This window comes from Myotis myotis, unplaced genomic scaffold (assembly GCF_014108235.1).
Source record: "Myotis myotis isolate mMyoMyo1 unplaced genomic scaffold, mMyoMyo1.p scaffold_m19_p_18, whole genome shotgun sequence".
Taxonomy (NCBI): Eukaryota; Metazoa; Chordata; class Mammalia; order Chiroptera; family Vespertilionidae; genus Myotis; species Myotis myotis.
The window spans coordinates 30485258-30498065 of NW_023416322.1; the positions used below are offsets into that span (position 1 = coordinate 30485258).

General features: G+C 47.0%; 1 protein-coding gene across 5 annotated transcripts; it reads left to right on the plus strand.

Annotated features, from left to right (window-relative positions):
• The first annotated feature begins 4269 nt into the window (after nucleotides 1–4269).
• On the plus strand, nucleotides 4270–12808 carry PSMD4 (proteasome 26S subunit, non-ATPase 4). Of its 5 annotated transcripts, XM_036344909.1 has the most exons (11): nucleotides 4270–4422; nucleotides 4764–5006; nucleotides 8116–8256; nucleotides 9859–9973; nucleotides 10280–10366; nucleotides 10608–10676; nucleotides 10845–11060; nucleotides 11414–11531; nucleotides 11680–11811; nucleotides 11896–11963; nucleotides 12517–12808. In XM_036344909.1, exons 3-11 carry the CDS (start codon nucleotides 8135–8137, stop codon nucleotides 12685–12687), a joined length of 1098 nt encoding a protein of 365 aa, XP_036200802.1. In that variant the 5' UTR covers nucleotides 4270–4422; nucleotides 4764–5006; nucleotides 8116–8134; the 3' UTR covers nucleotides 12688–12808. The 5 variants fall into 5 exon arrangements, with proteins under 5 accessions (XP_036200802.1, XP_036200800.1, XP_036200801.1 ...); XM_036344907.1 differs by lacking the exon at nucleotides 4764–5006 and having other exon boundaries at nucleotides 4285–4422; XM_036344908.1 differs by lacking the exon at nucleotides 4764–5006 and having other exon boundaries at nucleotides 4285–4422; nucleotides 11414–11522.

The window sequence follows — 12808 nt, forward strand, 5'->3', positions numbered from 1 at the left end:
CACCCCCTACTGGGGATGTGCCCGCAACCAAGGTACATGCCCTTGACCGGAATCGAACCTGGGACCCTTGAGTCCGTAGGCTGACGCTCTATCCACTGAGTCAAACTGGCCAGGGCGTACTGAGTCTTTTGATTGCACCATTTTTTTTTTTTAAACATATTTTATTGATTTTAGAGAGGAAGGGAGAGGGAGAGATAGAAACATCAATGATGAGAGAGAATCATTGATTGGCTGCCTCTTGCATGCCCTCTACTGGGGATCAAGCCGAAACCCAGGCATGTGCCCTTGACCAGAATCAAACCTGGGACCCTTCAGTCTGCAGGCTGACGCTCTACCCATTGAGCCAAACCAGCCAGGGCAGATTTTTAATAGATTTTAAAAATTACACTCAGCAGACCGGGCGCGCGCGCGCACACGCACATGCACGAAGACTGACACACATACACATACATGCACGTGCACCGCGCCCTACACTGAAATCATACCGACAGTCAGCCCCTGGATGGCGCTCACGTGTGGTCGAGCAAAAGGTGTTGTGACCATTGGCCAGAAAACTCTACAACTATCTTGGCAGGGACCTTCTCCCCGTGCAACTCAGGACCACCACCGAGTGCCCGGTTACACCTCTCGGGGGACCCAACTCCCCCAACTCTTCACAATGTGCTCCTGGGACCGCACAGCTAGATCAGCTACAGGCGCTTCACAACTCGCGGGGGGCGGAGGGGGGGGAGGCCCCCTAGCCGCATCCCGAGGGCGGAACCCTGCCTCCGGCGCCCGGCGCAGCGGAGGGAGCGAGCGACCAGCGGCGGATGACCCTCGAGGGGCCGGGCGCCCTTCAAGCGGCCCGCCCCGCACGCAGCCGCGGCCTCCCGGCTGCCGGAACTAACCTTTCGGGGCGCAGGAGGGACCAGGCTCCTTCTCCCTGGGGTGAATCTAACTTGTCCGGGGCAGAAGGAGCGGGAGGCAGAAGGAGCAGGAGACGGAGAGCAGCAGGGCTGGAGCCGCAGGTGAGGAGGGGGCGGGGCGAGCCTGCCTGCACCATTTTTTCTTATGCTTGATTTAATCTCATGTTGTTTTGTACAGAAACATGCTTAGAACCAATTCTGGTGTCTTACTTAATAATCCCTTCCTTTCCATCAGCTGTTCTCAACCGGTGGGTCACGACCCCTTTGGCGGTCAAACGACCCTTTCACAGGGGTCACCTAAGACCATCCTGCATATCAGATATTTACATTACGATTCATAACAATAGCAACATTACAGTTATGAAGTAGCAACGAAAATAATTTTATGGTTGGGGGTCACAACATGAGGAACTGTATTTAAAGGGCCAGAAGGTTGAGAACCCACTGCCTTACATCCTCCATCAAACCCATTGGGAAATTCTATCAGTTTTGTATCTCACAATATACTCAAAATCCAACTATATGTCACCATTTTCACATCTTGTTACCACCCTGGAATAAGCCACCATCATATCATCAGATTATTGTAGTCTCCTAACTGATCTATCTCCTTCTGTAATCTTTTCTCAATGCAGCAGCCAGAGCTGTCCTATCAAAACATTAAGTCAGAGTCTATCAATCCTCTGCGGAAAACTTCCCAACAGATCCTTATCTCAGAGTCCTTGATCCATGAGGCTGTCCACGAGCTAGCCTCTGAACTCCCTATGTTTTCTGGCTTTATTTATTCTCTTTCTGCCTCTCCTTCTACTCCAGCCTCTACTGGTCTCCTTGCACTTAAAGTACATCCTGACTCAGGGCATTTGCACTTGGTGCTTTCCCCCAGGTGCCCTTCAGGTTTCTAATGTAAGGCTCCCTGATATCCTATTTATATGCTTAGAACCACCCATTTATTTTTCTTTGCAGTACTTACCATTATTTGACTATATTTACTTATTGATTTATTGTCTGTCTGTCCCCAAAGAATGTAAGCTCCATAAGGGCAGGACTTTCTTTGTTTTGCTCCCTTCCAAGTACCCAGAATAGTGCTTGGCCCACAGGTAAATGAATTCATTGCTGTTGGGTTTTTTTGTTATTGGTTCTTTTCATTATAGAGCTTTTGTTTTACTGAAATATGATCCTATCAGATTTCAGTGTTTATGTGTATTATTGCAACTTGCACATCGCTATTTGAAAAGCTTCTGACATAGTTCTAACAGAATGTTTTTTCTATTTGAAGAGAGTATTACAAAAGTAGGCTTACAGTTGTGTGGAAAATAATACAATAATCCTATATAATAAAAGGTTAATATGCAAATAGGCCGAATGGCGGAATGACTGGTCGCTATGATGTGCACTGACCACCAGGGGGCAGATGCTCAATGCAGGAGCTGCCCCCTGTGGTCAGTGTGCTCCCACACGGGGAGCACTGCTCAGCCAGAAGCCCTGAGACGGGCTCACCTCTCCCGCCTCCGTGGCAGTCAGACATCCCTCGAGGGCTCCTGGACTGTGAAAGGGCGCAGGCCAGGCTGAGGGACACCCTCCCCCCTCATGTATGAATTTCATGCACTGGGCCTCTAGTTAATAAATAATAACATAAGAACAAACTGTTTCTAGGACTGACAACTGTAAACCTATGTTTGCCCACCCATGTAGTTCTCTGATCTTCAGGTTGAATCAAATCAATCTTATAGGATCTAATTTTCACTATCTTATTTTTAACAGCTATTATATTTTGTATTCTTTGCAATATCTCCATAGACTTTTTAAAGTTTGGTAACAAAAAGCTGTTCGCAGTTTATTAAATGACTGACTAAAGCTGAAATGGTGACACTTCCCTGCACAGATATCATGGATCATGTTTTCCCAGAACCATGATGACACTATTCATTCAGGTCCTAGTCCCTTTGTTTGGGTTGAATGTTTGTCTTTATTTACTTCTACATTTAGAATACCAACTTATAGTTATTCCTGATGTTTAACTTATCTTTGGAGTTTCATTATTCTGATTAAACAGTAGCATTTTTGTTGATTAATTTTATGTTTTATGAAATATTCTCTTGATTTTATTTTAGCTATTTATTTTAATTCCTATTTTGTGCAATATTAATATAGCTACATATGCTTTCTTTTATTACTATTGCCTCATATGTTGCGTTTTCCTCTCCCTTTATTTTTACCTTTTCTCACTTAGTTTTGTGTCTCTAGTTACATTATATATTTTTTCTTTGTTTTTAAAAATATAATTCTTGTCTTGTTTTTAAAAATATTTTAGTTATGTTTGAACTTGACACTATTTTTCTGTGTTGTTGTTTTTTTTAAATTTTTCCTCTTTCCTGTCTATAGTTATATTGACTTTTCCCCTCCTCTAGTGATACGGAGATTTTACTCTTATACAATCTGTAATGGTTACCAGTAACTTTTGAACATATCCATTGAAACTTTACCAATATCTAGGTAATATCTACAACACTCCTCTCTCCTGTTTCCAAGTTTGGTGTTCTGTTGCCATGCTTGGTCCCTTCCTTCTTTCTCTCTTCCCTTCAAGATAGACACCTGGGATTTCCAGACGTGTGTGAGTGGTGGAAAGTAATTCAAAGCATTTTAAATGTTACTCTTTTTTTATATATATATTTTATTTATCTCAGAGAGGAAAGGAGAGGGAGAGAGAGATAGAAACATCAATGATAAGAGAATCACTGATCAGCTGCCTCCTGCACACCCCCTACTGGGGATGGAGCCCGCAACTCCGGGCATGTGCCCTTGACTGGGATCGAACCAGGGACCTTTCAGTCCACAGGCCGATGCTCTATCCACTGAGCCAACCAGTTAGGGCTTAAATGTTACTGTTGATTAACAAATCAAAATGGTTTACTGGTGTTTGTCTCCTATTCTTTGGGAGATTCGGTAAAATTACTGATTTGTCAAACTTTTTTCTGGGCTCCTACCATGTGTCAGGCTCTGTACTGGGCTCCGAGATTGCAATGATTGACATGTCTCCTGCCCTAATAAAATGGGAGAGAGAGAAATCACAAATGATTGCAATTCAGAGAGAGAAGCGTTTAGTAATTATGAACAAAGTGCTGTGGGAAACAGTGGAAGCTGAAAAAAAGTGATCCCACCACTGTTTGAAAATGACGGGCGCTGGACCCTGCACATCCACGAGCACTTCCAAAGGTTCCCCCACAGCTTCGCTTAGATGCCCCCAGCAGGAAACTCCACCAGAGAACTCGAATGGTGGGTAGTAACATTTTTTGTGTTACTTCGGCCACCCCGCCTCCCTCACATCCCTTTTATCTTGGCTGCGCCTACAACTCCCAGAACGCAGCGCGGGGTGGAGGCGGAACCAGCTGGCCGAGCCGAGGTCTGCGATTGGTTATGAGTGCTGGGCCAATTGGAGGAGTCGGTGTTAGGAGGCCCAGGAGACCCTGTCCGGGAGGGAGGAAGGTGGCAAGATGGTGTTGGAAAGCACTATGGTTTGGTGAGTAACGACTTAGGGGCTTCGTGAGGGGCGGGGCTGGGTCGGGGCGCGCGGAGGCCGGGTGAGCCGGGGGCAGGGCCGGGGGGCTGGTGGGCGAGACGCGCCCGTGGGCCGGGAGGGCAGGAGCTCTCGACTCCCTGAGTCATCCCGGGCCCCGGGAAGGAGGACGGGCCCGGGTACCCTGTGCTGACCCGCACCCCGCGGAGGCCACTGACCGGCCGGTCCCCGCGGCCTCTCCCTATGCCAGCGTCGCCGTCTCTAGACCAGCCCCCGGTCTGTCTGTGGTCAGAGCCATGCTTCTCAGACTCGTCTTCTGCCCTCCTCTCCCTCCTGCACCGCAGATGTGAGGCAGGGCTGTGTGATCGGTCCCTTCCCGGCCCGGCCACGCGTCTGCACCTGTGACCTCCCCGTGCCTTCTCCGGAGGGGCCGTTTATGGTGCTGTCTATGTGGCGGGCATTCCCGGACTTGATCTCCCTTCGGCCTCCCAGCACTGAGTTACAGGGGAGGGTACTCAGCCTCAGCAATTTTGAATGACTTACCCACAGTCACGCAGCTAACTTAGTGGTGCGGCAGGGATTTCAAGGTGAGCCAGCCCCAGACTTGGGCCGAGTATGTATTGAGTTGGATTAGAAGCCGAGGACACACTTTTGCAAGGTTTCAAGAGTTCCTTCCACGAGTGAGCATAGACTGTAACACAGTATAGTACATAAATACACACACATCGTCAGTTGGGGGAGACAGGGGTTTTCTTTTGGGGGAGAGGATAGCATTGCCAGATAAAATATAGGATGCCCAGTTAAATTTGAATTTCAGATCAATAACACTTTTCAATATTTTTTTAAAAAGTGGATGTAAGGGGAGCACTATCTCAATTCATTGAGGTTCTGCTTCCCGGCATATGTCGACAGTTTGGCTCAAATAAACTCACAAAAATTAAAAAAAAAAAAAAAAAGTGGATGTAAGTATGTGCCAAATATTGCATGGGACATACTTATACCAGAAAGTTATTTGCTGTTTATCTGAAATTCAGATTGAGCTGGGAGTTGTGTCTTTGTTTGCTAAACCTGGCAGCCTCTGGGAGAGAGCATGTGTAAAGGGGACAGGATTTGGAATCCAAAAACCTGTGCGTGTGTTTTGTTATTTACAAGCTGTGTGTTCTCGAGAATGTAGTAAATCTGCCTATAAAATGGGGATCATAGACCACAGTTAGGTAAAATGTATGTGATGGTTTTCTGTAAAAAGTATAGCACTGGTGCTTGAGGAGCCCTTAAGAAAGAGGGACCTTGAAGGGATTTAGGTAAATGTTGGGAAGAAGAGGGGGGAAGGGCATAAAGCTGCTGAGAGGTAAATGCCCCAGGCATGCTAGGGATTAGGAAACTGACTAGTGTGGCTTCTTATCAGATGGTTGGTGTGTGGGTGCTCCTTTTCGTTCTGAAAGGTAGATGGGCCCAGGTAGAAGACCCCAAATGTTGCATTGAGGGTGGTTGGACTCTGTCCTGTACCCTTCAATAGAGGACTGTTGAAAAAGTTCGGAGGATGGTGGAGGCAGAGAAGTACACACAATGGCATTTCATAATGACCCGGCTTGGTACTGGAGGAAAGATTTGGCTTATTGGTGGCCTGTTGGAATAGCTCAGGCACAGAATGATGATGAAAGCCACCCCTTCTCTCCTTTTCTTTTCTTTTTCTTTTTTTTTTTTTTTTTTTTGTGGGCCCTCAAGCTTTGCTTTCTCAGAATTCTCAGGAGGAGTTTATTAAAAATTGTTACTGTTTGACTCTACTCTCAATCTGCTGAGTCAGACCTCCCAGCCAGGGAAGTCTAGGCATGTGTATTTTTTTTTTTTAATGAAGACTTTTATGGAATAGCTGGATAATACTATTTTGATATGAATTTTTGATGGGGAAAAATTACACACTGTTGAGCAAAAGTCGTCACAAAAAGCACATACATTATCCCATTCGTATAAAGTTCAAAATTGGGAAAACTAAGCAATGTGATTTTTTTGGATGCGTAGCTAGATGTTAAGCATCCATGTTGTTAACACCACCGCCACTGCCATCACCCTCCCAGGGGTTCTGATACACAACAAAGAACACTGCCATGTTCTTCACTGTCCGTCAAGCGCCCTTTTCTCATTTTGACACCTTTCTTCCAGCTTTCATCCATTTGTGGGTCTTGCCCACAATCCTTATACTTAGTAACTGTTCCATCTGGATGATCCTCAAAGCCTTCATTGTTTTTTTTTTATTTGGACTCATCACTGTACTTTAAGCTAGAGAGGCAATTACTTCCCTGTTGGGGGAATAACCAGAAACAGTGTATTGGGGGAAAAGGAATAATAATGCATGGTCAGTAGCGTCAGCCCTTGGTGCCCTTTATATAGATTGAGTTTCCAGTATAAGAATGAGTCTGAGTTTCATGCTTACTGTTAGGTATTGCGCTAAGTACTTTCCATGCATTTAATCCTCAGAGCAGTCCAATAGGGTTGGTACAATAAAACCCATTTTATACATGAAATAAGTGGACCTTAGAGAAATTAAGTAACTTCTTCAGGATCATAGAATTAGCAAGTAGCAGAATGGGGATTTGAACCTGTGCCTGAAGAACACCGACTGCCCTTTACTTCTGTTCCACTTACCTTCCAGTAGCTACTTAATGACCTGTCTTCATCATTTTTGGTTCGTATATGTTGCCAGGCAAAGGATACTAAAGAAGAAAATTGCCTTATCCGTATTTTGCTCAGCAGTAGAAATGAGGTGTCTTATCTAGGACACGGCTTTATTCATTAACACAGATGGGATCGTTGATAGTTAGAGTTCTTTTGTTTTTAATTTTATTGATTTCAGAGAGGAAGGAAGAGGGAGAGAGAGATAGAAACATCAATGATGAGAATCACTGATAAGCTGCCTCCTGCACACCCCCACACTGGGGATTGAGCCCACAATCCAGGCATATGATCCTCCTGGGAATCAAACTGTGATCTGCTGGTTCGTAGTTCGATGCTCAAACACTGAGCTACTCCAGTCGGGCGATTGTTAGAGTTTTAAGAATTGATTCTGTTCTGGGGCTTGTATAACTGCTTCCCTTATCTGCCTTCTTTTGGTCTCTGGGAAGCTGGAGTTTGTAGTCATATGATCTGGATTCTGGTAGATTATGAAAAGTTGTGGGGATAGGAGAGGTAAGATTCCAAATTCATGAAACCTCATTTTTGCAGTTCAGTCCAGGAGTTATACATTTAATCAGATGACTACATTGTACTTTCCTGCATTCAGTGCTGCCAAGTGTGTTATTTTATACGTATTTTTAAGTTGCCTTCTTCATTTCTTACCATTAAAATGGAATACTCCCATTTTAATGGCAGACTTAGAATATTCATCCTTGACAATATTTAATAACACGTGCAGACGGTTGTGATATATCAGTAGATTGCAACCTTTGATGTTTATCAAAATCGCTGTGGAGTAGAGATTTAATTTTTTTTTCTTCCTTTGGTCATTTTGAGTTGGTAAGTTTGAGTTCGGGCCGGGTCATCTATATATTAAAAGAAAGAGCTGGAGGTGATTTTGAGCTCCACAAAGACGGAGAGCTACTCTTAGACCCCCGCACAATTCCTCTCACAGGTCCCTGAAACTGGAGAGGATGCCTGGGGTCCTATACAATGTCTTTTCTCTCCTTCACTCCTAATCGGTAGCGTGGACAACAGCGAGTATATGCGGAATGGGGACTTCTTACCTACCCGGCTGCAGGCCCAACAGGACGCTGTCAACATAGTATGTCACTCCAAGACCCGTAGCAACCCTGAGAACAACGTGGGCCTCATCACACTGGCCAAGTACGTGGGACAGAGGAGGTGGGGGTTTCCCATATGTCACCCACTGTGGAGTCCAGGTTGCTACCCTTTTGTAGATTTCGTGAGGCTTTTTTTGCCCATCACCTTCCTGGACTACCTTCTTCACTGTTTAGTGTAAATATAAATAGTAACTTGGTTTTATATCAACCTGAATTTAATACAGTTATGAAGCTCAATCTCCTGGGATAAAATTTCACAGTGTTTTTAAAGTCTGTGAAAAGTGATTTGGGGTCAGAGTCCTGTTACGTCCAAAGTGATTTGCTTTAGGAATTGATAATCCGCAAATGAGTAACCACTCATCCCAGTATGCATCTTGTTCGCGGGAAAATGAGTCTGGAAATGGAGACGGTGAGAGAGAATCATAGTAGCATCCAATAGTTGTGGAGGAGTTTCAGCCCTGCCAGCAAGATAGCATGAGAGAAGTAAGGGGGAAGCACTGGAAGGGAGAGAGCAGGTTTTTACAAAATCAACTACTTATTTCCTGTGCCTCACATCTGAGCACTGGATTCCCCCCCCGCCCCCCCCCCCCGGTTTGATTGAGGTATAATTGATATGTACCATTGTATAAGGTTAAGATATACCACATAATGACTTGATAAATGTATATATAGTTGGTCCTTGAACAATATGGATTTGAACTCCCTGGGTCCACTTGGATACAGATTTCAAAAAAATAAATATACAGTTGGCTCTTCGTATCCCCAGGATTTTTATCCATGGACTCAGCCAGTTGTGGATCAAAACCAGTATTTTTTATCTTGGTTGGAGGTTCCAACTGTATGCACTGTTCTACGCTATTTTTTAAAAATATGTATATTTTATTGATTTCAGAGAGGAAGGGAGAGTGAGAGAGAGAGACATCAATGATGAGAGAGAATCATTGATCTGCTGCCTCCTGCACGTCCCCCACTGGGGATCGAGTCCCGGAATCGAACCTGGGACTCTTCAGTCCGCAGGCTGATGCTCTATCCACTGAGCCCAATCGGCTAGGGCAGTGGTCGGCAAACTTTGGCTCGCGAGGCACATGCGGCTCTTTCGCCCCTTGAGTGTGGCTCTTCCACAAAATACCACGTGTGGGCGCGCATGTACAGTGCGATTGAAACTTCGTGGCCCATGCGCAGAAGTCGGTATTTTGTGGAAGACCCACACTCAAGGGGCCAAAGAGCCGCATGTGGCTGACGAGCCACAGTTTGCCGACCACTGGGCTAGGGCTTCTATGCTATTTTTTATAAGGGACTTGAGCATCTGCAGATATTGGTATCTGTGGGGTGTCCTGGAACTAATCCCCCATGGATACTCAGGGATTAGTTACGTTTTGGGGGAGTCAAAACTTATACATGGATTTTTCACTGTGCCCCTTGTTGTTGAAGGGTTAACTGTATTGTGAATGATTATTATAAGAAGATAACATCCACATCTCATATAATTATAACTTGTTATTCCTTGCATTGACAACTTTTAGATGTTAAAGAAAAGTAGAGATTACAGTTATTGTCAAGTTCTCTAAATTAAAGATGAGTCAAACATAGTTTAGAGACACTTGTTTTGACCTGAAATCATGGAAATGCTTTCCCCATATCCCAGTGACTGTGAAGTACTGACCACACTCACCCCTGACACCGGCCGCATCCTGTCCAAGCTTCATACTGTCCAGCCCAAGGGCAAGATCACCTTCTGCACTGGCATCCGAGTGGCCCATGTGAGTCCTGGATCCCTTTGATGGTTCCTCCTTGCTCTGAGGTTCTGCCCCCAACGTTGTTCATTTCTCCCCTGGAATCTTGGGCCAGAACCAGAGCGAGGGAAGAGAGATGGCCTACAGAAGGAGTAGGAAGGATATGGTGGGATGAATGACAAGAATGGGGGAGTGAAGGAAAGGGGTTAGACCTTGTGTGAGCATGATGGTAGACTTGAGGTACGTAGAAACCATAAGAAAACAACAACCGAGTGACAGGAAAGAGGCCAGTGATTGCTCAGGCTGACTGAGCACTTCCTCTTCCTTTACAAGTTGGCTTTGAAGCACCGACAGGGCAAGAATCACAAGATGCGCATCATTGCCTTTGTGGGGAGCCCCGTGGAGGACAACGAGAAGGATGTGAGTCCCCGTGGCAGCTGGGGTTTTGGGTGGGAAGTATCTGGAATGGGTCTTTCAGCCTTAGGCGAGCCTGGCAGGGGCAGTGGGTTCATCACTTTGGGGAAAGTTGGATGTGCAGAATTTAGTGTTTCTACTGGGGGACCTTGGGGAGGTCAGCAGAGTTCTGTGTGCTTTTGTGAGGTGTGTCACTTGCCCTGATGGTGTCGGACGGATTTCCTCATGTATCTCCCCTTCTTCCCAGCTGGTGAAACTGGCAAAACGCCTCAAGAAGGAGAAAGTAAATGTTGACATTATCAATTTTGGGGAAGAGGTGAGTAAGGACTAGTTGGGGGGCATTGACTTGATTTGGTTATAGCCTGAGAAGAGTCCTTACCCAGAGGGGCCTGTGCTGTGGAGAGTAGCTGCAGACGAGGACGAATGGCGAGAATGGCGAGTGAGCCGGGCAGCAAGGAGAGTCTCTGTGTTCTTTCCTCCCCAGGAAGTGAACACGGAAAAGCTGACAGCCTTTGTGAACACGTTGAATGGCAAAGATGGAACTGGATCTCATCTGGTGACAGTTCCTCCTGGGCCCAGCCTCGCTGATGCCCTCATCAGTTCTCCGATTCTGGCTGGTGAAGGCGGTGCCATGCTGGGTCTTGGTGCCAGTGACTTTGAATTTGGAGTGGATCCCAGTGCTGATCCTGAGCTGGCCCTGGTGAGCAAACGTTGACCTCAGGTAGAGCCCAAGGGTCCTGCTTTGACCTCTACGGACACACCACACGCCACACAGCTCCTGTAGGGCTAACAGGCCTACACACCCCGCTCATTTTCCCAGACCCCCCTTTTTGTCCCTCTGCTGCAGAATTGCATCTGATCTCTAAGGGCAACAGTGTCAGACTCTTGTTCGCTTTTCCTGATCAAACCCCAGGCTTCTCCCGGGTCCTTTTTTCCTGTATCACCTCTCTGGCTTTTCCATATGGCATTGTGCTCCTTTGCCACCCCTCAGCTGACTTCCCCACGAGTGAGGGAGGGTGGGAGAACATCTGACCTTGCCCTGTCCTCCGCCAGGCCCTTCGCGTTTCTATGGAAGAGCAGCGGCAGCGGCAGGAGGAGGAGGCCCGTCGGGCAGCCGCAGCCTCTGCTGCTGAGGCTGGGATTGCTCCGACTGGGACTGAAGGTGAAAGAGGTGGAATCTGAAGTCCCGGGACTGCGGGGTGCTCCATGGGAGTGGGGGGTCGGGCAGCATGGGAATATGTGGGCGGAGGGAGTGCTTTGGGGTGGGTCTGTGTGGCATATGGCACCAGTTCCATCCTGCCACTGTCTTCCTTTCCCAGACTCAGACGACGCCCTGCTGAAAATGACCATCGGCCAGCAGGAGTTCAGCCGCACCGGGCTCCCTGACCTAAGCAGCATGACTGAGGAAGAGCAGATCGCATATGCCATGCAGATGTCCCTGCAGGGCGCAGGTGAGCCAGGCCTGGGCGGTAGTTTTCGGACGGAGAGGTTGGGGTGGGGAAATGGAACTGAACAGACTGGCCTTTTTTCCTCAGAGTTTGGCCAGGCAGAATCATCTGACATTGATGCCAGTTCAGCCATGGACACCTCTGAGCCCGCCAAGGTGAGCTCATCAAGCTTAACGCAACCCCCCCTCCCCCCTTGCTCAGATCCTTGGCTCTCTCGGCCTAGGACAGTTCCTCCTTTTGGGGTTATAGGTGAGCTCTTTGAGGAGCACATGGAAACAAACACGTGGATAAATATTTCTTGCGTGTAAACCTTGCTAGTGATTGGGGTTGGAGAAGGGTCCTAGTACTCTGTAATTTTCCTCCCCTGCTGGTGGGAGCAGGCTGGACAGTTCTCTAGGATGTCATCTTCCCAGGACAGTGAAAAGCAGGTCTAGGAAAAAGAAAAGAGGAGTGGGTGTGTGATAGCCGGAAACCTAAAAGTGATGGTGTGTTTTTACCCTTCGAGCCCAGGAAGCAAAGCTCTCAGGTTTCTTCTCTATGGAGATGACACGTGTTTGCATTCATACTATATAGATACTGGGTGTTTTCCTGAATCTTCCTTCCTGCCTTTGGCCAGAGGTGTCCCTCACCCCCAGACTGGAGAGAGGGGCGCAGGCAGCAGTGTGCTCCCCGCCCCCCCCGCCCCACACTGACACTGCCCTTTTCCAGGAGGAGGATGATTACGACGTGATGCAGGACCCCGAGTTCCTGCAGAGCGTCCTGGAGAACCTTCCAGGTGTGGACCCCAACAATGAGGCCATTCGAAACGCCATGGGCTCCCTGGCCTCCCAGGCCACCAAGGATGGCAAGAAAGAAAAGAAGGAGGAGGACAAGAAATGAGACTGGAGGGAAGGGTAGCTGAGTTTACCCAGGGGCTGCACAGGGTGGGTGGGATATAGGGCTAGATGTTAACCAATACAACTAAATAAAGCTTGGCAACTTTTTTTTTTTTTTCTTCAAA